This window comes from Penicillium bovifimosum, assembly GCF_028826915.1.
Source record: "Penicillium bovifimosum strain IBT 22155 chromosome Unknown utg000006l_segment0_segment0, whole genome shotgun sequence".
Taxonomy (NCBI): Eukaryota; Fungi; Ascomycota; class Eurotiomycetes; order Eurotiales; family Aspergillaceae; genus Penicillium; species Penicillium bovifimosum.
In genome coordinates this window covers 1,418,787-1,443,797 of record NW_026622715.1, presented here as the reverse complement: position 1 = coordinate 1,443,797, position 25,011 = coordinate 1,418,787, and the positions used below count along the sequence as shown (strand labels likewise).

Sequence of the window (25,011 nt, the reverse complement as noted above, 5' to 3'; positions counted from 1 at the left end):
GTTCGTTCAGAAAGTTTTCAATCCTAGTCCGCGATCTCAGGCACATCTCCGGGCGGTCGGCAACTTTTTTCACTTTTCTGCCACCCCAAAGCAAAGGCGGAACAGCGCCCACATCGGAGTTTCTCCCCCACTGCGAGTTGTTCCCAGCTGTCAATTGCGTGTTGATCATCTGCTTCAGCTTTCAAGTCGCTCAATTCTCGTGCGCCTTGCACAAGTTCTTCCAAATATGGCGCCGCATTTGGAACATGACGAGGTAAATCTTGATATTTGTTCACCTGTCCGCTACCTCCCCACATGCGACACAATGACCGGAAATACAAGCTACATATCACTAACACCGCTTACCTTTAGTTCTTTCAATCCCTCACCGACCTCCTCTCTAAAACCTCCCAACAAGCTCACGGCTCGGTATATCTCACACAAAAGCCTCTCATCGATGTGCCCGGTGCCACCACCACCAACACCCAGCCGTCTATTCTCATCCGAGCCACTGACGGAAACACCAATGCGCCAAACCCTAAGTCAACAAGCAAAGATGGCAAGATCGTCAAGAACAAGTCGACGAAGATCAAGCTTTCAACCATCGTCACCCCGGGCGATCTCGAGGCCTTTTATACCCGTTATGCTGAGGTCTGCAAGGCAGGAATGACCGGATTGAAGAAGCGAGATCGCCGAGGCCGAAAGGCCAAAACCAAGGGCGGAGCTGCCAAGGCCACGAAAGCCTAGATCTGCTGCTTGGTTGATTTACCAGATGATACCATCGTCGTTGTGTACTCAGCTTGGAACTGACATGCGATGGTGTTTGATGGCCTTGTTTTTCACATGCATTAGCCGGCGTTTGATGGCGGTTCTGGCTTCTTTTTCTCGGTCTTACTTTTCAACTCTCAAGTGTAAATATCCCCCTACGCTTGCGATTTACAAGTGCTGTGTTTGTTCATACGAGTTCCATGGGGCGGGAAAGAAATGAGATTTGGCATTAAAAGCGAACGCGCAGTGGTCGTTGAGCCATCTGCTTAGATAGAGAACCGCAAGTTTGATTTTCTGTTGCTCATTCAGTTCCACCATCTTCCCATGTGATCGTAAATCCCACTTCCTCCACGATCCCTACGCTGCAGTGCTAATGAGATTATAAATCACTGTGTTCTTACCGGTCATCTCATAGGAAGAGGGTGTTAAAGCCAGAAGGTATTGTTAGGGATAGAACTCTGAAGAAACAAAATTAGATTATCATGAGATTAGGCCATTGCCTGGATAGCTTTCAGTAACGCTGCAGGCAATAGTGAAAGAACAGAAAGGTAAGATGCAATCGCATAGGCCGATCAGCCTTAACAATGCGTTGAGCGTACAGGCCGCTCCGTGAGTCCTTCCCAGGACGGCAATTGTCCCGTCACCTATATTACAAAGCATGTCATATGTCCACCCATGAGTCGTGCAGTTCAACATCAATCATAAAACCATTGAGATGGTTCGTAGGAAGGGAAAGATACAAAGAAGGGGTAGATTAAAGGGGCGTGATATGAGAAGAAAGAAAAACCAGTGCCAACAAACAAGTGGAAAGGATAGCAGGGTTAATCAGATAACTAGGCGTTTCGGCCATCTGACTAGTCGAGATCCCAAGGGTCGAGCTTTCTGCATGCCTGGGCATCCTCATACTCTGAAGAGGACTGGGGCTCAAGTGGAAAGCTGAAGTCGTCCACTGCGACTGAGGGTTTCTTGCTGTGCTGGGAACGAGAATCCGACTTTCTCGGAGTGGAAGTGATAGTCGGCTGGGAGTTTGGGTTGACAGCAACGCGCGCAGCGATATGAAGGAGAATGATGAAAAGATACGCTGGAGGGATTAATACTAAAGTGATGGCCTTAGAAATGAAGGATGAAGCATCATCCCCGGGGGGCTGGTACAATGCCGAGGCAGGAGGCATAGGAGAAACTTCGCGTTCTCTTGTGGCTTTTGCCCGGCGCCGAAATTCGGTGGTCATGTGGTTAAAGTCAGGATTTGATGTAGGAGGCTTGGCTGAAGCCTGATGATGCATCTTGACGGCCGAAGGTGCACTTATAGAAAAACTGGGTGGGGGCTCTTTACTTGTGCGAATCATCGATGGCGAAGTATCCGAAAAGGCATCCGGGGCGCGATTGGGCGAACTATTGCAACTTGGGATGTTCATGGACGGAGGGTATTGCTCCCCAGTTGTCCTTGGGATGTCATCAAACGGGGGAACATTGAGTTTCTGGTACTCAGATTCTTGGCGTGGACTCGCAGGCGTTGATTCTTTCGCGCTCCAAAGATGGAACGTATCCATTGATTCCGGCAGGTCATGGCCTCCCACAGATGTGGGATGGGTCGAAACTGAATCTGGCGACTGAGGCTCAGCAGAGTGGAATGATTCAGGACTGGACGCAAAGGAAGTATCATAGTCATCAACCTCTATTGAGAGTCCAGCAGTAGACTGAGCCATTTGGGGCGGAATTTCTTCAATGGGCTGGTCGGTCTCGACTGCAGTGGAACGTTCACCTTGTGATGCAGCTTCCTGTGGACCTTCGGCCTCCAGAACTCGTTCTACTTCCACTGCGACTTCGTCTGACCGCTGTCGTGACAGAACCTCAGGCTCGGGTGCAGACTCAGTCGCAGGCTGGTCTTCGGTCGTGAAACCAGTATCCACTGCCGCTTTAAATTCAAGCGCGGCTTTGGCTGCGTCGTCGGCTGGAAGATCAGCTTTGAGTGGGTTCGTAGTGGCCTTCGATTGGTGGTCAATCTGCGGTGCAACATCACTAGGTGCAGTGCCAGTACTCGTTACACTTTCAGGTTTTGTGTCAGGGACAGAAAGACGATCATCTTCTGTGATTGGTGTAGCCTCGAACTTCGCGAGCAGGCTGGTAAATGTCTGCGGGATCTCGGTCACTGAGCGCCGAGGAGGTCCATGATATACGGAAGGGCCTGACGTTTCGATGGGAGATGATTCACCGTCATCGGGGATAGTCTCCAGGATTGTGCTATTGGCTTTGTTCGAAGTGAAGCAACTGTCATCTGTCAAGTTACCGTCGGTGTCATCTCCAGTGCTTGGCGAATCAACCCAATCAGATCTGACTGGAGATCTGGCTGGAGATGAAGATGGCGTCTCTCGCGAAGGCTCTAGAACACCTGGTACGCCTTCTTTCCGGTCTTTCGGTCGCCATGCCTTTTTGCGCCGAGGCGCCATCGCGTCGCTAGGAAGCTCGACACTGAAAGCGCGCATGAAAGGACATGGCGTAACCTCATATCGAAGGACTGTTGGCAACGCAATCTTCAAGTCCTGTACCAAACTCTTATCGTCGTCTGTTTCGTATGGTAGTTCAATGCGGTAGTATGTAAGAGGGCGGATGCGCAGAACAAATTTTGACACTCCATCGACGCACCAACACTGCGAGTTCTTAAGGATCGCATGGACGACATTTCCACATTTCAGAAAGGCTGTGGAGCCATGGATTTTCTCCAGTCTCAAGGGTGCTGTTGCGACCGTTCGTTCAGTCGCAGAGCGCCAAGGCAGTGTTTCGATGGTGTCAACGGGGTAGTCGAAGTCGGATGGCGTAGTACTAGAGGGAATAGGGGCGAGCGCTCTTGGAGAAAAATGCACGATTTTCGCAAAAGGATGGTAAAAAATCACATGTTCCGGTGTATTCGGGACACTCGCGCGACGTTGCGCGAGTGGGTTTAACTTGGTTGGGAGGGTAATGGAACGGCGAAGGGACTGTGTCTGACCTGGCTCACTTGGAGGCTCATGCATGGTTCATGGACGCAATCAATAGTGAAGGAGAGAATGTATGGAAGATATTAAGATGACATGTTTGGTACAAAGATCATGCGAGACGCCAGGGTATCCGCTGCAAGAAACGGGGCTTATCTGCACAATGTTGCGCGGGGAGTTGCACTATTGCCTCAGGCCATGAGTCAGGTGACCATGACGCAGCTCTCAATGAGGACCAGGCTGCAGGCATCCACAGTTATTTCTGTTTCCCTTTCTATGTTTTACAACTAACTTCTGGCTCTTTTGGAATTCGCCTTTCTTGGTGTTATTGGCAGCAGAACTTGCCTGGATCTTTCCCAGTCTCGAAGACACAATGTCAAATTTCGAGCCGAACGCAGTGATCCGCGGCTTTCAGCTCACAATTGTAGGAAGTATGTCTTCCTATGTGTCTTCTTGCTTTCATCTCACTCATTCCGAGGGATCATTGGCTTGGAATACTTGGGCGGATTCCTAGCTTCACCAGAAATCTACTCAGCATCCTTCCAAGCTCAATGATAGTTCATGCCAAGACCATTGAGCAAGGAGTTATGTCTTGACTGTTTCTAGCTTGCCATAGCCACCTCTTGTCATTTGCCTTGGAATGATCCCCTGCATAATGTATGCCGTTAGTACACTTGCTAACTGAAGTTTGCAGCCGTTCGTGCATTGACGAACCCCGAACTGTTCAAGTACGAGCATTTCCGGCAAGCAGCTCTTGCGATAGCCATCGGCATCGTTATCCAATTGATCATTCAGATCCCAGTATGTTTCAACGTATCCCGCACTTGTGAATTTCTTTCTGACTTCACCCAAGATCCTGAGTGTGAGATTTTCTATCTACCTCGTGTCATGGGTGATCAACCTAGAGCAGGCGGTTTGGGATGACAAGCTTCTCAATGGCTTGGAATTCATGTCCAGGTCTGTCCTCCAGGTGCCATTCCTCCTAATGACCCTGATGCGTTATGTGACGCCCACGCTGGATGAAATGTACGCTCCCTCTGCATGACTCTCATTGGACAATTCCCGCTGACTATAGTACCAGCTTTATGGAGTCCATTCAATGGGTGGATACCACATACACCCAGAAACATAAAACCGAGGATCCTAACAAATTGCGCTCTATGTATTACCCCAATCTTGTTCAGTACTCTCCCAAAGGCGGTTCCAGCGCTTCCCGGCCGATTCCCGAAGCAATCAAGTCATTCTTCAATCGTTATGCGAAAAAAATTGGCATGATGCTTGGGATTTACCTGCTGTCAATGGTTGCTGTTGTTGGTCGATTCGTTATGCCTGCGGCCAGTTTCTACACGTTCCGAAACCACGTCGGTTCTGGTCCCGCGGCCGCTATCTTTGGTGCAGGACTGTTTCTGCCAAAGAGATACATTGTCATGTTCCTTCATACCTACTTCGCTTCGCGCAGTCTGATGCGTGAGCTTGTGAGTTATATCCCCTTCTCTCTCTTTTGATTATGCTAACTTTTCTTAGCTCGAACCATACTTCTGGCGCATCAAGTTCACCCCGGAACAAAAGCGTCGGTGGTTCCGGGATCGCGAGGGTGTTCTGTTCGGCTTCGCCTTTGCTTTCACGGTTATTCTGCGCATCCCTTATCTCGGTGTGCTGATGTATGGTGTTGCTGAGGCATCCACGGCATATCTTGTCACTAAGATTACCGACCCGCCGCCAACTCCTTCCGCGAGCGCTGACTTCGCAGAAAGCCAGGTAACCTGGAAGAACAAGCATGATTTCTTGCGCTTGTCTCTGGATAATCTTGACAAGCTCAATGTTGACGCGGATGAGCGCGATAGTGATGGCCCTAACTCGCCCGGAAAGAAGTTTACCTAAGAGTCGTCGAGTTGTATCGCCGAGATATGCAAAACATGACCGAACATGGTCAAATGAACGTCCCAGCATACAAAGGGATCATTTCAGCTTTTTGCCCTGGCCACAGAGTCTTGGTATATATCATTACATTGCAGTTTGCACCGTTCATGTATCTTATCGGAGCGCAGAAGGCATTGGCTTAGGCCCACTAGGTTGAGATATGCGTAAAGGGATGATAAGCGATTAACTATCTCCAACAATCTCCAACACTACACGATTACGCATTCGTGTAGTTATCACTAGGTACTGAGATTATGCATGCCCATAGACGGACTGCGGGGTAAGTGACGCGTTCTCGTGAGGGGTTGCAGGGTTGTCCTGGAGGCTGGAGGGGAGGACTACATCATGATTCATGAGTATAAAAGGGTCCTGGCCTACCCCAAACCGAAGTGCCATGCCCAGTCTAGCTTATATCTCCTCAGTCAGTCACAATAAACAATCGACAAACCCTTAATATTGCGCAAATATGGGTCAAAAAGGCATTCGGACAGCTCTAAAGGTCGACCTGAACAGACCTGCCAGTGAACAGGCAGGCTTGCATGTATGTTGTCGCACTCCCAGTCCCACCGATGCCGTGAAACAAACACTAATTCCTCAATAGAACAGATGGCATCCCGACGGTATGCTAAGTCTAACATCTACTTGCCTCCTTGAATGTTCACAAGCTCATATATTCCCCACAACTTCCAGTCCCGGCCTACGGAAAGATCGCCAACAATGAAGTCGTTAAAATCGAATGTGTCGACTGGACAGGCGGCCAAATCGGAAACAATGACTCCGCCGACGATATCAAGAACGTAGATCTGACCAAAATCCACTATCTATCCGGCCCTTTCGACATCGAAACCGCCGAGCCCGGCGATGTCCTAGTCGTCGAGGTCCAGGACGTACAACCATTTGAAGATCAACCATGGGGATTCACCGGAATATTCCACAAAGATAATGGCGGAGGCTTCCTAGACAAGCTGTATCCTGAAGCGTATGGTTATCATGGTATCACGACACGTATATCGTTGCTAACAGATTCCCGGCAGAGCAAAAGCAATCTGGGACTTTGAAGGGATTTTCTGCTCATCCCGACATATCCCTGGTGTTCGCTTCGCGGGACTCATTCATCCCGGAATTCTGGGCTGTGCCCCATCAGCGGAGGTTCTAGCTGAATGGAATCGTCGCGAGGGCGAGCTGATTGCCGCCAACACGGACGCTGATCAGATTGTTGCCCAACCGCCGAATCCTCAGAATACCCATGGTGGATGTGCTACCCATGACGTGCTGAGCAAGATTGCGAAAGAGGGTGCGCGGACTATTCCAGTATGTCTGAGCCTAATCAACGAAGTATTGCCTACGCCACTAACATGCAATGTCCAGGGCCGTCCCGAACACGGCGGGAACTGCGATATCAAAAACCTTTCCCGCGGATCAAAGGTATACCTACCCGTCCACGTCCCTGGAGCCAAATTCTCCGTCGGAGACCTGCATTTCTCACAAGGGGATGGCGAAATCTCATTCTGCGGAGCCATCGAGATGGCCGGTGTCATCACGCTCAAGTTTACAGTTATGAAGGATGGTATGGCGAAGCTAGGCATGAAGTCGCCAATCTTCCACGCAGGGCCGGTGGAGCCGCAATTCGGGCCCGGTCGATACTTGACATTCGAGGGGTTCTCGGTTGACGAGAATGGCAAGCAGCATTTCCTGGATGCGACTGTTGCCTATAGGCAGACTTGTCTCCGGGTTATTGAATATCTGAGACGCTATGGTTATAGTGATTATCAGATTTACCTGCTGCTTAGCTGTGCGCCGGTGCAGGGTCATATTGCGGGGATAGTGGATGTTCCGAATGCGTGCACTACGCTTTCGTTGCCGATGGATATCTTTGACTTTGATATTAGACCTGAGGCTGAGGTGGTCAAGAAGGATATGGGGACTTGTGCTTTTGTGAGCAAGTAGACTGGTGACAGGAAGCGATAGGTCTCGCATCTTGTGTGCTGTTCCCTCTAAAAACGAATCCAAGGTCACTACCTCCTAATCCATGAAAATTGGTCTCATTCAGTATATACAATATGCGTCCAGTCATTCTCATTCACATCCTGAAAATCCACAACCCTATTCGGACCCCCAAACCTGTTCTGCGTAGACCACCAGTCCCGATGAACAGCAATCTCCGGCCGCCAGCGGACAACATCCCTAACTTCCTCACATAGCTTCCCCTCCAGCGCATCAGCAATAAAACCCCCAATAGCAGGCATCTGCATAGCCCCATTTCCCGACCCACCAACAGCAACCACGAGCGACGGATACCCAGGATGCCGATCAATAAGAAAAGCCCGATCAACCGTATCCGCATCCCAGCAGATTCTCGCAAACGAAAAAGGCCTCTCCGCAAGCTGCGGCATAGTATCACGCAGAAACTCTCGAGCCCGTCTTTCCGCTTCAAGAGGAATCTGCTCTCTAGCAAACGGAACACTCCGCTTCTCACCCGGACGATCAGGATCCGACACAAAGTTACAGTATCCCGGGTGTTCATCGCAGATCTTGAGCTCATGATTTTCCTCATCCGGCTCGATAAAGAACCCCTTCGCGATATTGAACAACACAGGCAAGCCTCGATACTTCTGCGCTTCCTCAGGCGTCATCCGAATATGACTCAATGTCCACGCCGTCGGACGCAACTGCTTCTCGAAATCCAATAGAGCATCACTACCAGCCCCGGCCGCAAGAATAGTCCGGTCCGCACGATGGGACAATCCATCTGCGGTCTTGGCCCCGACAAAATCGCCGTTCTCGTATATCAGGGCAGTGACGCCCCCGGCTGGTGAGCCAGTCACGAAGCTGACACCTAGGCGTCGAGCCTCGTTATATGCGGACACCATAGCTTTTTGAGCATGGATCCACCCGGCCCCTGAACGGCTGATCCAGCCTTTCCAGTCTGGGAAGTCGCCGGTGAGAACGCCTGGTGGCATTGTGTTGCGGAAATCGTCTGCCGATTCCAAGGCCGTGTAATCGCCTGCTAACTGGTCGATCTCTTCGTGTTTGATGTGCTCTATCAGTTCGGGTGTATGTCCGCAAACTATGAAGCCGGTTTCGTGGAAATATGGCTGGAAAATTGGGTCGGTTTTCCAGCCTTGAAGGGCTGCTCTGGTGAATGTTGTAAAGGCTATACTTCCAGCGTCGGCATTTGGGGCTGGTCAATGTTAGTCGTTTTGTTGGTTTCGTTGTGTTCTGTTGGAAAGGGAAAAGCGACGTCACATTTCAGCTCCTTGTGCTCCATGATTTTGTTGATGTCGTTCCCCGCAGCAATGGATGATGGCACCTGGTGAGGATCAAGTACTTTCACATTTGTGTATCCTCGTCGGGCAAGATGGAGAGCTGCTGAACAGCCCCATGTACCGGCGCCGATTATTAGTATTGAATTGGGCTTCAAGTCGGACATTGTATGGGCTTTGGAGATTTCGAGGTCAAGTGGAGGGAGGAACTTGGAAGTCCAAACCGCGAGGGCATAGTGTCATCACAAAATCATATGATCGAAACAATCCCTGTAACAGATGTTGAAACACACTCGGAGCTCGGAGATCTGTTGAAACCGAGATTTGACATATCAGCTGCGAGATGTATCCGTGAATCCGAATTTAGTAGCTCTAATGATGTCTACCTACATCAGTACAGATGAATCTCCCCTCTGAAAACTATTTTAAGCCAATTCCGATCCCAGTTATTTGGCTAGATCTATGCCAAGCTTGCTATGCTGTACGAGACTTATCACGCCGAGAGATTACAGTATGTGCTTAAGGAAACACGAGGGAGGCAAATTGCCCGCATGATGTTATATTATACATCATATCTCATTGGTACGGGGACCGCATCGTGAATCATGATTAGAACCAAAGACCGGAGCAAACAAGCAAATCAAATGGGAGAAATCTAGAGGGCGTTGAGGAACTTCTGGGCCCGAGCCTTCTCCGCGGCCTTCTGGCTTTGGATAGCCTTCTTGACTGCGTCGATCTCCTTGTTGATATTAGCATCGTTAGGGGCTAGCGTGTGGGCTTCCTGCAGATGCTTGAGTGCGGAATCCTCGTCGTGCAGGCGCACCTCGGCATAACCCAGACGGTAGTATGCCTTGGCCTTGTCAGCATCCTTGGTGGGGATCTTGTTGGCCAATTCGATCGCAAAATCGGCCCACTTCCTGGCCATTTTGTAGTTGTTGAGCTTGATGCCGCACTGAGAGGAGTTGGAGAACAGGGTGAGCCGCATTGCCTGCACTTGCTCGCCCAGCTGTTGGGTCTTGTCCTCTTCAGTGAGCTCGGGGGCATCATTCAAATAGCGCACAGCCTTCTGGTATTTCTCAAAGCTCAGGTTATAATCCCCACTCAGGTAAGCTTTCTTGCCGTATTCCTTCAGTTCGGAAGCGATGTCAAAGCAGAGTTTCACGGTGAGCTCGCCCTGGTAGTCCTCGGGGAAGTCTTCGTACTTGTCGCCAGTCGAATCTGCGGGGCGTGTGGCCGCGTTCTCGTATGCGTCGCCGGAGAGCTGACCGCAGTCCACAATAGTAACGTCCTCCGTAGGCTTGTCGGACTGGGTAGGGAGGTTCTCGATCTTGCGAACAACGCCCTTGCCGTTGATCACCTCACCGAACACGACGTGCTTGCCATCGAGGTGGGGGGTAGGAACAGTGGTGACGAAGAACTGGCTGCCGTTCGTGCCAGGGCCGGAGTTGGCCATGGAGAGCAGGAAAGGACGGTCATGCTTGAGATCGAAGTTCTCATCGGGGAACTTTTCGCCGTAGATAGACTCGCCACCGGTACCGTTGAATGCGGTGAAGTCACCACCCTGAATCATGAACTGCTTGATCACTCGGTGGAAAATTGAGCCTAAATCGGAGCTCCGCGGTTAGTGGGCACCAACATGATGGGAGCGGGATACCACATGCCTTTGTAGGTCAGTTCCTTGCCCTGGGTGCCAATGCCCTTCTCGCCGGTACAGAGAGCTCGGAAATTGTCTGCGGTCTTGGGGACGACTGTTGCTGTTGTTAGTCGGGTTTTGGTTAAGTGAGAGAATCATGTCGTACCATCGTCGAACTGTTTGAGGGCCGAAATGTTAGTTGTGAGTTGGATCTGACGGAGGATGCATGCCACTTACAAGCTCAAATGTGACACGGCTAGGCTCGCCCTTGCCAATTCGAATGTCAAAGAAGACACGAGAGCCTAGAAGTGGTCAGTAACTCGAACAGCGCAATCTGTGCGGGCAGATCGGTGGGCCCCGCACTAAATCCTCGACTTACGCTGAGTTGCGGCCATGACTGATCGGAAGAGAAAGAAAGGTAAGAGAGGAAGAGAAAACGGTATTAGAGTTCAAGGATGAGATGTTGAAGAAGTGGGAAAGGAAGAAGAGGAGGAGAAGTAAGGCTCTTTGTGGGGAGCGCGGCTCTTGAGGTTCAGGAAGCTTCCATTGCGGCCAGCGAAGACCCCAACTATATTTCAGACGGCTAGCTAACATCACATGGGAAAGTTTGCAACAAATGGTATTGGGGTATCCACGAACAATATGTACAGCGCATTATTCTAAATCTAATTTTCTCCTTCATTGCAACAATTCAGGCGGTATTTGAAATTCAAATGATCCCTTGATATCCTGTTCGTCAGACTTTTTGTCTCCCTCCTTGGGTTCCTTGGGTTCCTTTTTGGGGAGATTGGTGTTGATCTCAATGGTGACCTAGAAGTAGACCAGTCAGTATGACTTCGATAGCGGCGAGGAAAAAGGAGCCAGGAAGGCAAATGTACCGCCGCGTCTTCGCTGCAGTAGTCTACACCCACCGGCCCGTCGTTCTTCAATTCGACATCCATCATGGCCTGGAAGACACCATTCTTGATGCGGTCGGGGGCATAGCCTTCGCCCATCTTCTTGTAGAAGAAGTCATAGATTCTGCGCGCAGTATCGGGGCTGGCTGCATCGTGGAAGTCGGGTTTGTTGCCTTTCTTCATTTTTGCATAGAGGGTGAATTGGGAGACTAGTTGAACGCTATCATCAGCTTTTGCCTTACAATTGGCGAGGAAGAGACATACCACATAGGACTTCTCCCTCAATATCCTTGACACTTTTCTTCCACTGCGATAATGTTAACGGCGGACCCTGCGCATGTCCAGCGACTGCCTTACTTGTACGTCATTGTCGTCGGGCCAGAACTTGGCCTTTAGAATCTTATTCACCAAATTCTCTGCATCTTTCTCGGTATCCTCTTTCCCAATGCCGGCAAATACAAGAAGACCTTTGCCAATGGACGAGACCAACTCGGAATCAACGGACACGGAGGCTGATTTGACTCTTTGGATGACGACTAGACGGGGTGAGCGGGCTTGAAGTCATGGCGGAGGTCGAGGATGCGAACCTTTCATGTTGGCGAACTAATGGGTCCTTCTCGATTGTTGGCATGAGAAATAGCTTGGTAGGGATGGGAATGTACCCGCCAAGTAGTATGGCGTAGGTAAGATAAGACCACCGATAGTGTTGGCACTTTCCCAAATCGGTTGGTCGAGTGAGGCTCTTTAACTTACTTTGCCAGTGCGACAGTCAGTTATCGGGGAAATAAATATTCCCGATCGCATCAGATAATCACAGAGCAACCTGACGTAGTAGAAGTCAAACTGCTTGCAACGGTGACTTTACCATCTCCCTCCGCCCTCACGTTTGCCTCCGCCCGTGACCGCCTACCCAATTAGGCGTCCACGAAGCTTTCCACTCAAGCGCGGAGAGCATTCCATGGACTTTCCGATCCTTTGGCCCTCCTTGTGTCAAACAAACACCTTTTACCCACAATTCCTCTCACCCTTATTTTCCAACCTGGACACTGGCGATCCCCCAGGCTGGAAGCGCACCACCACACCGATTCGACCGCATTAATACCGACGGCAGTGGACGGTACAATCCACAATCAACGGGTTCACAATGGCAGCCCGAAAAACGCAACAAGAAATTGACAAGACCTTCAAGAAAGTCGCTGAAGGGATTCAGACTTTCGAAGGCATCTACGAGAAGATCCGCCAAGCTACGAATCCCACGCAACGGGATAAACTCGAAGACCACCTCAAGCGCGAAATCAAGAAGCTCCAAAGGTTCCGCGATCAGATCAAATCATGGGCTGCTGGAAATGAGGTTAAGGATAAGGCTCCGTTGATGGAGCAAAGGAAGGCTATTGAAGTGGTGGGTTCTCCGATCTAGGGTCCTGGCTGGGCCAAGTGTGCCCAAGGGACAGTGAGCTAATGACCTCTCTAGTGCATGGAACAATTCAAGGCCGTTGAAAAGGAGATGAAGACGAAAGCCTACTCTAAAGAAGGCTTATCGGCAGCTTCACGACTTGACCCCAAGGAGAAGGAAAGAGTCGAATGCTCTGAATTCCTCTCGAACATGGTCGACGAGCTTCAGCTGAAGATCGAGGCCTTAGAAGCGGAGGAAGAGACACTTCATGCGCAAATGAAGAAGGGCAAGAAGGATACGAAGAAGGCAGATCGAATGGCCGACATCTCGCATGTTACGGAACGACATAAATGGCATGTGAACAAGTTGGAGTTCTTAAATCGTTCGTTACAAAACGGGAACCTCGATGTGAGTGCGGTACAAGATCTCAAGGAGAGTATCAAATACTACGTGGAGGAAGGCGGTAGCCCCGACTACTCCGGCGAGGACGAGACACTCTACGATGATCTGAACATCGGCGAGGAGGTCGAGGCACAATTCGGCATGGGCGGCGACGACCGTGTATCGTCACAAGATAACCAGTCAATCCAAGATGAAGAGCCAGAGCCCAAACCGAAGTCTAAGGCGGATGCGCCGACACCTCGAAGACCATCTACGCAGATGAAATCGCCCCTTCCTGTTCTTGCTACCCTCCATCCCGCTGCTTCCTCCAGTGCCACTACCGGCATGAAGCCCGCTCCTCTTCCCACTCGCCCCCCTGGTGAAACCCTCAAGTATGCCTCCGCCGCTGCGGCTGCCGCTGCGAGTGACAAAAGTGGCGTTGGCATTCTCCCTCTTCCCCCTCCACCCGGGTTCAGCCCGGCTCTTTCCGCGGCAATGCCGATTTCCAAGTCGTCGACTGCTTCCCCTAGTGTGGCGTCTCCCCTGCCCGTTGCCAAGTCAACGGTTTCACCTGCTGCGGCACCTACCGCAGAAGAACTTCCTGGGGCTGGGCGATCAAAGGCCGCCGCCGGTACCAGTGGTCCATCGGCGGCGCCGACCAAGGCTGAGGCACCCACGAACGGCAAGGTAGAGGCAGAAGGAGCCGAAACGGAAGAGTCGGTATATCATCTGCCCCCGGGTCTGCAGGATCTGCTCCAATCATTCGAAGTGACGAAGTCCCGCGCGTCGGCCAACCCATCACCATCTGTTCAGCGTCTTCTGGCTACCTCATTGACAACATGTCCGGAGGCTGGCGATGCCGAAAAGCCTCGTCACTACAAGCCGCAGAACCCCTATAGTACTGCGCTGTACTATCCACAGGAGCCTCTAGCAATATTCGACGACCCCCGGCTGTATGAGACTGGGCGAATCGACACGGATACTTTGTTTTACCTCTTCTACTACCGTCAAGGGTCATATCAGCAATATCTGGCCGCCAAAGCGCTACGCAATCAGAGCTGGCGCTTCCACAAACAGTACCAGACTTGGTTCCAGCGTCACGAGGAGCCCAAGAACATCACTGAGGAATTCGAACAAGGCACTTATCGCTTCTTCGACTACGAAAGCACATGGTTAGTAGAATCCGCCTGAATCGCATCAATGAGCGCATCACTTACAATTAAACAGGATGAATCGGCGCAAGGCTGATTTCAAGTTCGTTTACAAATACCTCGAGGACGAGTTATAGCTTTATCCTATGATTCACCCCCATGATTGATTAGTTCGACCTTTGTGGCCTGGCGCTATGACTCGATAGACTGGGTGTTTTGGGGCTTTGGGGAGGAACTTTGGAAATCCGTGGGGTCTCGGGGCAGTTTTATTTTTGCATTCGCGGGACTGGCAATGAGTGCAACGAATAGGGCTCGGTGATGGGAGTTTCGTGTTATTCGGATTATCAGTTTCAATACGATCATCAGTCGTGGGAATTTTATGTCTGGCAGTTCCGTCATGTGTGTGTAGTAATACGAGTTGAATAAGTAGTTTCGGCCCAGCCTGAGGAAAGTCGATTTCCATGCTTATGCGTAGTCTGCCTTGCGGGTACCTGGCTAATGCGTCTGTCCAATTTACCCCAGTGACTTCATCGCCCAACATACAGCGGGGCACGTCGATCAAGTGTACGGAGTATGTACGGAGTACATAACTGCAGATCAGCCGATTTCCTAAGTTGACGAGTGCAAGCATGAACATTCATGAATAATAAATCTCAAAAAAAAAAAAAGAAAAGAAAAAGAGACCGGGAAACCGGGGGCGGCACGGCTGCAAGTTCTCTACATCCGAGTCACAACACAGCAGCCTGACTTGCCTGACAAGTCAGAGCCGGGGCAGCAATGGTCCAGAAAAGGAAAAGAAAAACCAAATAAAAAATAAATAAATAAATAAAAAAAAAAACAGCAAAATGAAACGAGCCAGTCACGACCCCAACATGTGACGAAACCTCGCCTTTTTCAACCTACGCTAGTTATGCTATGCATGCAAAGCCCAGCCCATTTACAAAGTACCTACGTCAGAAAACGCTAAGTACAAGTACAAGTTTGCTTTTCTAGTGTCTCTCTTGGCACGCTAGAAAGTGCGGGATTTTTGTTCTGGAAGGAGTCGAGGACGGGGATTGGCGAACGCTATTTGGGGCAGATATGGACAGGGGCTGTGCGTCAGAACGATCTATCATCCCCGGATTGGAGGACAGGTAGAGTATGGAGTATGGGGAATTTGTGACACAGTGGGAGATCACGGGTTCGGGTTCTCACGATTTTGGACTCGGCACATTCGTGCCGAGTTGAGATACGTCAATGTGGGTTTGTCTTTGCGTTAGTGTCGGGGGTTGACTGACTTGACTTACTTCACTTGACTCACTTGGATTGGTCGTTCTATGTATGTTACTTGTTGGTGTGAGATATACCCTATGTTGGATACAGCATCCTCTCCCCTTCCCCCTCTCCCTCATGCATCAGTGTAATCCCTGTGACTTGTACACAAACCACCAAACTAAGACACGAGCTCTTGGCAACGCTAGAACGACGCTAGAAGGCACACAGAACAGCCAGCAACCAATCACAGGAAGATCGCCGTGAGGGGAAAAAAGAGAAAGAAAACTGGGCAGTGAAGTCTGACCGCTGCTTATCTTCCTCTCCTCACTGCGCCAATCATCACACCCCACCGGGAGCCGCTAGAAGGACCGTGGAATATTCGGCGTCTGAGGGATCCGCGAATTGCATAAATCCTTCTGCGAAGAGGCGGAGAGGCTGAGTTGATTTCGTCCAGTCTGCGTCCAGCTGCTGTTCTAGTCTCTTTCTAGAACTCTTTTAGTGTCCAGTCACAGCCCGGACTTGCATGTACTCATCCCGTGTCAACCAATACCGAGACTCTGAACTGGAACATAAAAGGAGCCCAAGGTACCTCGAGGAAAGGACTTTCTTATTTCGCTCTTTGAATGGATCTAAATATTTGGTCCCCCAAATCAATCTTGAGAGCTTTTCCCCCATAACTTAGTCCCCTTCCCAAGTCTACACAATGGTAAGTGACTTAACAGCATATGCCCATAAGTCCTACTCTAACCCTCCCTCTCTCTAAAGACGGCAATCCCAATCCCCACCCCAACCCAACGCCCATACGCAATCCCAATCGACATGCAATCGCAATCCCCCTTCAGCTACCCAGACTCCACCTACTCCTCCTCCTACTCCTCCACTTCCTCCCCAGGAACAATGGACTTCTTCTTCTACGACACCCAACCCCTCTACAACATCGACACAACCACCTACCCAATGACAGACCTCCCAGAAGTCTACTCCATCACCAGCTCCCCATACACCTACCAAACACAAACACAAGACTACCCCCCACCAACCTTCGACCAATACCCAACCCAAAGCGCACCCAGCAGCTGCGGCAGCAGCTACAGCAGCAACTTCACCTTCCCATCCGAGGACCTCTCTCTCCCCTCCTACCCACACGGACTCGGCTACGACTCCGCTCCGGACTCACCAGCCCCATCTACATCAACCTCTGCCTCGACATGCGCATCTGCCTATACATCCACATCTAGGTAAGCAGCGCTGCGCCAACGCGTCAGCACAAATGCAGTTCAAATTAGCTAACAAAGTCCGCATTGCAGAACCTCCAAACCCTTCGGCTGCGACAACTGCGGCAAGTCCTTCACCCGCTTTGCAGACCTGAAGCGCCACCAGTCTAGCGTGCATTACCCGGTTTTTCGTAATTGTCCGGTTGATCAGTGCTCGCGGAAGGGCAGTAATGGGTTTCCGAGACAGGATCATCTTGTTGAGCATTTGCGGTCGTATCATCATCTTCATGTGCCGAAGCGCGGGGGTTGTAAGCGGTCTGCGAAGGAGATTTCCTGAGTTGTGTTTACCGTTTTTTATGATGTTATGACTGTTTGATTGGATATTCTCTTCGTTTTTATTCTTTGGGATTGGGATTGATCGTGTCTGGTTTGGCACGGTCGTGTATAGAAGATGGTTGTTTCTTGAGGGTTGTTGACCTTTTACGAATCTCTGTTTGTTTCTAGAATCTAGACTTGATAGGTTATGTTGATGAATAGTGACGGTTTATGATTTATTCTTGATCTCCTTTGTTTTCGAAGTTGAACTGCTAAACCGATGTATTCCCTTCTCCTTTTCTTTGTTACAGGCTCTTACAGCAAGTGATCTACAAGGAACCCTGGTTCAATGCAGGTACCTATACGAGCCCTAAGAATATCCCTCATACAGACAAAGAAGATCGAGACTGAATTTTCTGAAGGAAAAAGAAAACGAAACGAAATGAAGACTCTGTAGAACTAATTTGTTTCTACTAACTAATTTCTCTCTTCATCGGCCCCCAATCCCCCCTTCCATTTCCCCAAAGAGGCATTTCCTCAATTCCGAACACAGACCATCTAAGACCAATGTCTAGTCCTATACCCCAATCCCTGTACTCGTATCAGTTTCAAGCAAAGATCATCGAGTCAACAACACTCGAATTATATCCATTCTACCTGCATTCATGCATACATTCAAGACAAAGCACCACCACACAGGTAACATCAATCACAGACCATACCCTATGTAGGATAGAATCAAATCCCCCCCCAAATCAACAAACTCCCTAAAACAAACCCCCTTCACCCTCCCATCCACAAAAACAACCCCCTCCTCCTCCAGCCTCGCCATCTTCTCCCTAACAAACCCCCCATCAGCACCATCAACCACCTCTCCGCCACCACCACCCCTCCTCCACTCCCCCTTATACCCCCCAACCCTCCCATCCGCCGCCAACACCCGATGACACGGCACCCCCGGCGCAAAAGGATTACTCCGCATCGCATTACCCACCGCCCGCGCACTGGATCCCAGGTACGTTGCCAGCGCCGAGTACGTCGTCCACCGGCCTGGCGGGACGGAGAGGAGCGTGCGGTACACGCGTCGACGGTAGGGGGTTAGGGTTGGGTGCATGGATATGCGTTGGAGGGATTTTTTGGTTTGGGGGTGTGAGTGTAAGGTCGGAGGGTTTGGAGGGGGGATTTGAGATTGGAGGTTGGGGTTGGGTTTGGGGTGGGATGGTGTTTGAGAGGGACATTTGGGGATTTATGCTGGTATGTTTTTTTGTTTTTTGAGAAAGTGAAAGGGAGAACTGAGGTCTTGATTTTGATTCCACTTGGCTGTTGGGAATTAGTCGGAGGAGCTGGTGCGACGCGTCTGTGGGGATTTCAGGACTCACCACGCGGTATTGATAGTACTGTACGGAGTAGTTTATGGGTTGTGGGGTTTGATTTGGGGGATAATAAGGATATGGATTAGTTGGATTATTAGGGAGAATGGAATGTAGAAGGTGTTTTAGTTTTAGTTAAGGCTGTGAAGCTTTGGATAGACGTTGCTCCCAAAGTGGCCAATCAGAGCGGTAGCTGCTCTATAGCCACCTGGAATGTCTATTGAACACTGCACAGAGAACAACAAATCATATTCATTTAGCGGTCATTTTCTAGTACATTCATGCATAAATATCAAAACATAGCAACCTATGGGTATCAACCTCCCCATCATCACCTCTAAGCGCGATCTACGTGCTCCGCAGCTACGGCACTATCACCAGCCTTAGAAGCCGCAACAGCACTAATAGAAAGAGTCTTTCCAGTCTCCGGATCCACCAGACTGCCCGTGTTTCCAAGACTCTGCACCATCCCAGGGTTCTCCGCCTTGAGACGCGCAAACTTCTTCTCCGCATCCCAAGTCCAGGGCGTGTCGGCTGCAAAGAGGAGATCCATATCCTCCAGCGTGCGCTGGTTGCTCTCCGGGTATAGAGCCCACACCATGGGAATGGCAATGACATTGCTGGCTGCGAAAACGTAAAGGGTCTTCTCGCCGATAGCATTGAACATCACTGGGCACAGGAGAGTCTAGTAGTATTTCCGTCAGTATAAATCTCTTGGGTTGTAGGGAATGGTTGGAAAGGTGTCCACTCACCAGCCATCCGTTTCCAATACTCCATCCGACGACACCGAAGGCGTTTCCTCGTGCGCGCACGGCCAGCGGGAAAATTTCGGCTGGGTATACCCTATATTTTCATAGATTAGCATTTGTTGAACCGGACTAGAAGCGCTCGTGCATACCAAGGAACGGTGAGCCACGATGCGCCGAATGCAGAGGTGAAAATAAAGATCATCGATGCTGCTGCTGCACCGTACGAGGAGGCCTTGCCCATGTCACCCGCTGCCTTGTTATCGATTGCGAGGCGGGAAAAGCCACCGGCAAGGAACATGGCAATGCCCTGGACAACTGCACCCCAGTACAGGGTCCAGCGGCGACCGATGCGATCGAGAGTAAAGACACAGACCAGTGTAGCGAACTAGAGATAAAGCAATTAGTCTTGCTGGATCTTTCTGCCGTGAATCCTGAAAACATACCATGTAGAAGATATTGTTCAAACCACTGATCCATTGACTCTTCATCGAGTCAAACCCAGCAATACCGAAGATGGTCGGTGCGTACACGGTGACACCGGCGATACCAACCCATTCCTGCATGATCTGTAGCCAAATGACCAGCTGTACGCGGCGGCCGATGTGGAGATCCCCGGATTTGTATCCAAACAGCATCGACAGATAGGAGTCTCCGTGGTTCATTGTCCGCTCCAGCTCGGCGATGCTCAGAATATCCTGGAACTCGGCTTCGGCGCGGATGAGATCCTCTCCGCTAGACCCACGCAGGCGCTGTAGAACGTACCGGGCCTCGTCCTCCCGGCCGACCTTGACGAGCCATCGGGGAGACTCTGGGAAAATCCAGACGACCGAGAAGAGAATGATCAGGAAGATGATCTGGAATGCGATGGGGAATCTCCAGCGGAAGGCTGATTCTCCATTGTCGATGAAGGATAGGCCACTGTTGCGTATGAGCATTGAACATTTACAAAGATGGAAAGAGGCACACGTACAACTCCAACCAATAAGCCAAGACAACACCAAAGATATTCAAAGTGAACTCAATGGCAATGAATTGTCCGCGAGAAGTATGTTCAGCCGTCTCGGTAGCCCAGACGGGAATGATAGCATTCAAGATACCGGTTCCAATACCGTTAATGAAACGCGCTGCAATCGTCAGTCCAAGTCTTCCGGTCCTTGTATGTTTTCTGCTTCTTACCGCAAATCATCCAGTTGTGGTTCATGGCCGAGCACTGTAGGGCCGCACCCAAGATAGCCCACATAGCACCAGCCGCGATGGTCTTGATTCTTCCCATCCGGTCTCCGAGCCAGCCACCGAACAAGGCGCCGAAAAGCGTTCCCAGGTAATACACCGACACAATACCACCCTGTAGCAGGGAATTTGTAACCACCGGGGTATGCTCGCCGTCCACCATCTTAGTGTAACCGAATCCCATGCGATCGATATAGTCCTTCGCATTGTTGACACCGGCCATCATTCCTTGGTCATAACCGAAGAACAGAATAGATAGGCCAGCGACACAGTTGATGCCAATGAGAAGCTGACGCTTCTCCAGCTTGTGGACGATATTCCACGAGGGGATCTTGTCACTCATCTTGGATGTGATCGAATAGAGGGTTCTCGGGGTCTTGTCGCATAAACGCTAACGAAATCAATTTCTACCCTGACTGTAGTCAAGTTGTAGACGCAGTCTCGAACAAGCACCGAAGGAGAGAAATAGCGAAGCCGAAAAGAAAGAAAAAAAAATCCCCGCGCCGACGTCACGGGCAAGCAGGGGTCCAAAAGCTTTTAAGCACGGAAGGCCGACTGGTTCCAAGCACGGCGAAAGTCCGAGATGCCAAGTTCAACGGCACCTTCCCCACGGGGATCGACCAAAAGACATCCGTGAACAGCATGGCGCCACAACTCCGATGCGGATATATCCCGGCGGCACATGGGGGTAACGGGCATGGGGGTCGCACAAACTCGTCAGAGAGGCTCCACCGGCACGAGAAAAGTCGGGGACGCCCGGGCTAGATTCGGGCACGGAGAGGACGCACGATCGTGGCCCGTGGGTGGCCCGTGGGTGAGAATGTAATGAGCGGTAGCCGGCTCTAGGAATCGGCAATCCGAAACGAGGCCGTTCTTTAGTTTTTGCGCGCGTTACAACTTACGGGTATGTATATCGGGATTCTGGCTGTGGATGTTCGGTTCGGGAAATTTCTGTCGGACAATTTCGATTCATATATCCCCGGAAATGGCATCAGTGGCTTTTTACAAGCTTGCTCTACCGTCTTTCAAGGTATCGTCGGGTGAGGCGCTTTTCCGTTGTGCAGGTGACTGCGTAGTTCTCAGTCTGGGGTTTGGGTATAGTCACGTGGTTGGCCGGGGTAGCCAGTAGCCTGGGGTAGGCTGGATGTGATTGGCTATTCACATAGAACCCACAGAGGAAAGAAGAAGAGGGTGGGCGGAAGAAGTCATTTTAATGTTCTCCCTGCTCGCTCCTTCCATCCTAGGTAGCTACCTAGTAGCTACAGTTCGCTCCTTCTTTTAGCTATCTACATCGTCCTCCAGCCATACGTCACAGTTGCTTGCCATGGTTGTGATACTGTGTATACAGGTTACGCTGCTGGTCCGCTGGAGGTGGAAACAGGATATATCCTCTACGCCACATCGTGCCTGCTTAATCTGTACCAACTAGGTACGTCGTAAATACCTACGTCTACAGTGTGATGATGAAGGTAAACAGAAATGAATCAATTCCTTTGCATAAAACGACAAGACTGGAGAGAAAAGAGAAGAGACATGTTATTCAGCCATAAGGTACTTCACTTATCACCAAGCCCCATACCTCAAGGTCGACTTGTACTTACTCTTCTGTGCTTCAAATAATCCCGCTTGTTCCCTCAAGATACCGTGCATTGGGTACTGTAAGTCTCAAGCTAAAAGCAAGATTTGATGATTCTAATATTTGTGCAGCTATCTTTGGGATGCGCCTGCTGCAACTGGCACCCTTTTCCATGCCAGTAAGGACGCATTGACAAGCAGACAGTATGCACCTATCTCTCATCGGACATCCCTGAACTCTGCTGCACCAACAAGGTCAAGAATTTATGTCATAGTTAGGTAGTGGTCAGAATATATTAGAGTACGAATACTGACTGGATGCTACAGAGGTATGTTGATACACAGCTATGTAGTAGCGTGGTGCATTTTATTGGAGCTGTAGCCGCAGTGGGGCCAATGTCCACGTGGGGTCAGGGGCGTGCTCAATTCTACTCGGGGATATAAAAAGCCAAGAAAAGAGGGTCCCTTGAACATGCGGGGAGGATGGAGATGTTGCACGTCCTGAACTCTACAAATGTAGGATCATCCTATTTGGACTTTCATACGCGGCTGAGTCGGGTCTCTTCGGTTGTCGCCAGTCCTCATGCAGCTTACCCCTTCCCTTCCGCACATCTTAACTAACGCTTGTCTAAAATCATACTAAGCCAAGGAAAGTTCGCCTAGAGATCGGAGCTTCGTCGACTCCGCAAAGCTAGGTCTGCCTTGGCCCTTGATAGTTTCATTAGTTTCGATGATGTCCCAAGCGCAACTTTCGAGATCCTAACCATGAGAGGTTGGTCAACTGCTTCTTCTCCGCAGTCGGGACTCAATGGCATGATTGACAGCAGTACTAAGTTGATGCCGATCTACGACCAGGCGCGAATCGCTATCATCGCCACATTGATGGGCAATCCTGAAACTAGTTGAATGAATGTGAGCAGCTCAGTTGAGGTTCAATCTCTCCATGCGAGAAAATGCACATGTGTGCACGTGCGCGCACATGAGCCATGGGGGTTTCAACAATGGAACATTTAAAACAAAACGCACAGATCACAGGTGCTTCCTGGCATCTACGAGCACATTACCTACTCACAGTCATCATATTCTGGTCCGTTGCATCAATCCTAAGGCTGAATCTGGGTTCAGATTGATCCCGGTCCCGGGATTGAAACAACTTTTGATTGGTTGACTTCCCTGAACCGGGGGTTGCCAAAACTATCGGGGATATTTCATAAATCACCTCAGTCGCCGTCCCACGATTTCGACCACATGGATAAATCCCCGACTAAGGACAGACCCAGCATGGCACAGGAGCGCAGCGCCGAGGCCGATACCAAAACACCGGAAGACCCGAGCCGCGGAGACGCGCGCCTGGAAGGATTCTCCCAGTTCACTGTAGCCCAGAAGCGGGCTATTGTCGCCGTGGGATCCCTAGCCAGCTTCTTCTCACCTCTGTCTTCGAGCATCTATCTCCCAGCTTTGCCTACTATCGCAAATTCTCTGCGCATCTCCGTCTCTCAGGTCAACTTGACTGTCACTACATACCTGGTAAGTCCGACAGAAAGCGATGATGGTACCAATCAGTCGCAAGGCTGACCGAGTCTCTCACTTCCAGATTATGCAGGGTGTTGCGCCCATGCTGATCGCAGGTTTCTCAGACACCGCAGGCCGCCGTCCCGCCTACATCATTTGCTTCACCATCTACCTCGCAGCCAACCTAGGATTAGGCCTTCAAAACAACTATGCCGCCCTTCTCGTACTTAGATGCCTACAAAGCGCCGGTAGTAGCGGAACTGTTGCACTGGCAAACGGCTTGGTTGGAGATATGATCACGTCCGCGGAAAGAGGGTCATACATCGCCTTCGCCTCACTCGGAAGCATGCTGGGACCCTCTTTGTCACCGATCATTGGCGGGCTTCTCAGCCAGTACACAAACTGGCACTGGATCTTCTGGTTTCTGCTCATCTTTGGCGGTGTCTTCTTCCTTGTTCTTGTTCTCTTCCTGCCCGAGACATGTCGCAAAGTTGTCGGAGACGGTTCCATCCCACCACCCACGTTGAATAATTCCGTGGCAGATATCATCCGACATCGCAGGCGCAGACAGCAGGGTCTTGTACCTAACCCGGACAAGGAAGCTGAAGTAAAGGAGAACTACTCTCTCAGATTCCCGTCACCCGTCCCGACCATGAAGATTGTCCTTGATATCGAAACGTCAGTGATTCTCCTCACGACCGGTCTGCTGTTTGCCGGTTTCTATGCCGTGATGACTGGTGCCTCGACGTCTTTCAATAAGATATATCATTTCAATGACATCCATGCCGCCCTGATGTATCTCCCCATCGGTGGAGGTGGGATTGTGTCAGCACTCACCACTGGCCGGATAGTCGACTGGAACTACCGCCGCCATGCGAAACATGCCGGACTTGCTATCGTCAAGAATGTGCGTCCGGATATTCGAAATTTCAACATCGAGCGCGCGAGACTCGAAGTTGCCCTCCCACTCTATTACATTAGCAATGTGGCCATGCTCGCCTACGGTTGGGTTCTGGGTCGGAAGGTCAGTCTTGCTGCTCCTATCATTCTGCTGTTTCTTATCGGATGGGCTATCACTGGTACGTCGCAGGTGCTCAATGCCTTGATGGTTGATATCTGGCCAGGGAAGTCGGCATCGGCAACTGCGGCAAACAATCTGTTCCGTTGTGAGCTCGGTGCTGCAGCCTCGGCGGCTATTAGCCCTATGGCATCTGCTATGGGCGAGGGCTGGGCGTACACCACGCTTTCTCTGATTTCCGTTACTGTCTCTCCGTGTTTGTGGATCGTTGCTCATTATGGGATCAAGTGGCGGCAGAAGAGGAATCAAAAGGAGGACGAGAAGTCAGCTCGTTCACAGGACTGACATACCGTCAATTGCATGGACTTAGGAAACCGTATTCAGTCTAGACAATATAGCTGAGTATTGGTATCTTGCC

General features: G+C 50.5%; 12 protein-coding genes across 12 annotated transcripts; 6 read left to right on the top strand and 6 right to left on the bottom strand.

The window, feature by feature from the left end:
* Window positions 1-226: 226 nt before the first annotated feature.
* Window positions 227-726, top strand: N7515_008199 (signal recognition particle 14 kDa protein; the record flags this gene model as incomplete). The annotated part of the gene is made up of 2 exons (XM_056668943.1): window positions 227-253; window positions 352-726. 2 exons carry the CDS (start codon window positions 227-229, stop codon window positions 724-726), a joined length of 402 nt encoding a protein of 133 aa, XP_056518773.1.
* An 875-nt stretch (window positions 727-1,601) lies between these two features.
* N7515_008198 (uncharacterized protein) lies at window positions 1,602-3,758 on the bottom strand (the record flags this gene model as incomplete). The annotated part of the gene is made up of 1 exon (XM_056668942.1): window positions 1,602-3,758. One exon carries the CDS (start codon window positions 3,756-3,758, stop codon window positions 1,602-1,604), a length of 2,157 nt encoding a protein of 718 aa, XP_056518772.1.
* A 334-nt stretch (window positions 3,759-4,092) lies between these two features.
* On the top strand, window positions 4,093-5,600 carry usgS (transmembrane protein UsgS; the record flags this gene model as incomplete). The annotated part of the gene is made up of 5 exons (XM_056668941.1): window positions 4,093-4,150; window positions 4,414-4,520; window positions 4,573-4,745; window positions 4,801-5,194; window positions 5,244-5,600. The coding sequence occupies 5 exons, from the start codon at window positions 4,093-4,095 to the stop codon at window positions 5,598-5,600; spliced, it is 1,089 nt and encodes a 362-aa protein (XP_056518771.1).
* A 505-nt stretch (window positions 5,601-6,105) lies between these two features.
* On the top strand, window positions 6,106-7,586 carry N7515_008196 (acetamidase/formamidase family protein; the record flags this gene model as incomplete). The annotated part of the gene is made up of 5 exons (XM_056668940.1): window positions 6,106-6,180; window positions 6,241-6,259; window positions 6,330-6,618; window positions 6,674-6,950; window positions 7,008-7,586. 5 exons carry the CDS (start codon window positions 6,106-6,108, stop codon window positions 7,584-7,586), a joined length of 1,239 nt encoding a protein of 412 aa, XP_056518770.1.
* A 95-nt stretch (window positions 7,587-7,681) lies between these two features.
* Window positions 7,682-9,069, bottom strand: N7515_008195 (NAD(P)/FAD-dependent oxidoreductase; the record flags this gene model as incomplete). Its single annotated transcript, XM_056668939.1, has 2 exons — window positions 7,682-8,820; window positions 8,886-9,069. The coding sequence occupies 2 exons, from the start codon at window positions 9,067-9,069 to the stop codon at window positions 7,682-7,684; spliced, it is 1,323 nt and encodes a 440-aa protein (XP_056518769.1).
* Window positions 9,070-9,557: 488 nt separating this feature from the next.
* On the bottom strand, window positions 9,558-10,930 carry N7515_008194 (peptidylprolyl isomerase; the record flags this gene model as incomplete). The annotated part of the gene is made up of 5 exons (XM_056668938.1): window positions 9,558-10,515; window positions 10,557-10,650; window positions 10,702-10,711; window positions 10,773-10,837; window positions 10,915-10,930. The coding sequence occupies 5 exons, from the start codon at window positions 10,928-10,930 to the stop codon at window positions 9,558-9,560; spliced, it is 1,143 nt and encodes a 380-aa protein (XP_056518768.1).
* A 283-nt stretch (window positions 10,931-11,213) lies between these two features.
* Window positions 11,214-12,025, bottom strand: N7515_008193 (D-aminoacyl-tRNA deacylase; the record flags this gene model as incomplete). Its single annotated transcript, XM_056668937.1, has 5 exons — window positions 11,214-11,345; window positions 11,414-11,640; window positions 11,696-11,738; window positions 11,789-11,967; window positions 12,019-12,025. The coding sequence occupies 5 exons, from the start codon at window positions 12,023-12,025 to the stop codon at window positions 11,214-11,216; spliced, it is 588 nt and encodes a 195-aa protein (XP_056518767.1).
* A 550-nt stretch (window positions 12,026-12,575) lies between these two features.
* N7515_008192 (CNOT2/3/5 family protein) lies at window positions 12,576-14,493 on the top strand (the record flags this gene model as incomplete). The annotated part of the gene is made up of 3 exons (XM_056668936.1): window positions 12,576-12,830; window positions 12,903-14,377; window positions 14,433-14,493. 3 exons carry the CDS (start codon window positions 12,576-12,578, stop codon window positions 14,491-14,493), a joined length of 1,791 nt encoding a protein of 596 aa, XP_056518766.1.
* Window positions 14,494-16,313: 1,820 nt separating this feature from the next.
* N7515_008191 (uncharacterized protein) lies at window positions 16,314-17,161 on the top strand (the record flags this gene model as incomplete). Its single annotated transcript, XM_056668935.1, has 3 exons — window positions 16,314-16,316; window positions 16,376-16,848; window positions 16,918-17,161. The coding sequence occupies 3 exons, from the start codon at window positions 16,314-16,316 to the stop codon at window positions 17,159-17,161; spliced, it is 720 nt and encodes a 239-aa protein (XP_056518765.1).
* Window positions 17,162-17,848: 687 nt separating this feature from the next.
* N7515_008190 (MGMT family protein) lies at window positions 17,849-18,253 on the bottom strand (the record flags this gene model as incomplete). Its single annotated transcript, XM_056668934.1, has 1 exon — window positions 17,849-18,253. The coding sequence occupies one exon, from the start codon at window positions 18,251-18,253 to the stop codon at window positions 17,849-17,851; it is 405 nt and encodes a 134-aa protein (XP_056518764.1).
* Window positions 18,254-18,846: 593 nt separating this feature from the next.
* On the bottom strand, window positions 18,847-20,831 carry N7515_008189 (uncharacterized protein; the record flags this gene model as incomplete). Its single annotated transcript, XM_056668933.1, has 6 exons — window positions 18,847-19,194; window positions 19,262-19,352; window positions 19,408-19,643; window positions 19,702-20,176; window positions 20,229-20,382; window positions 20,435-20,831. The coding sequence occupies 6 exons, from the start codon at window positions 20,829-20,831 to the stop codon at window positions 18,847-18,849; spliced, it is 1,701 nt and encodes a 566-aa protein (XP_056518763.1).
* A 2,480-nt stretch (window positions 20,832-23,311) lies between these two features.
* Window positions 23,312-24,938, top strand: N7515_008188 (MFS transporter; the record flags this gene model as incomplete). Its single annotated transcript, XM_056668932.1, has 2 exons — window positions 23,312-23,590; window positions 23,658-24,938. The coding sequence occupies 2 exons, from the start codon at window positions 23,312-23,314 to the stop codon at window positions 24,936-24,938; spliced, it is 1,560 nt and encodes a 519-aa protein (XP_056518762.1).
* Between the last annotated feature and the right edge of the window lie 73 nt (window positions 24,939-25,011).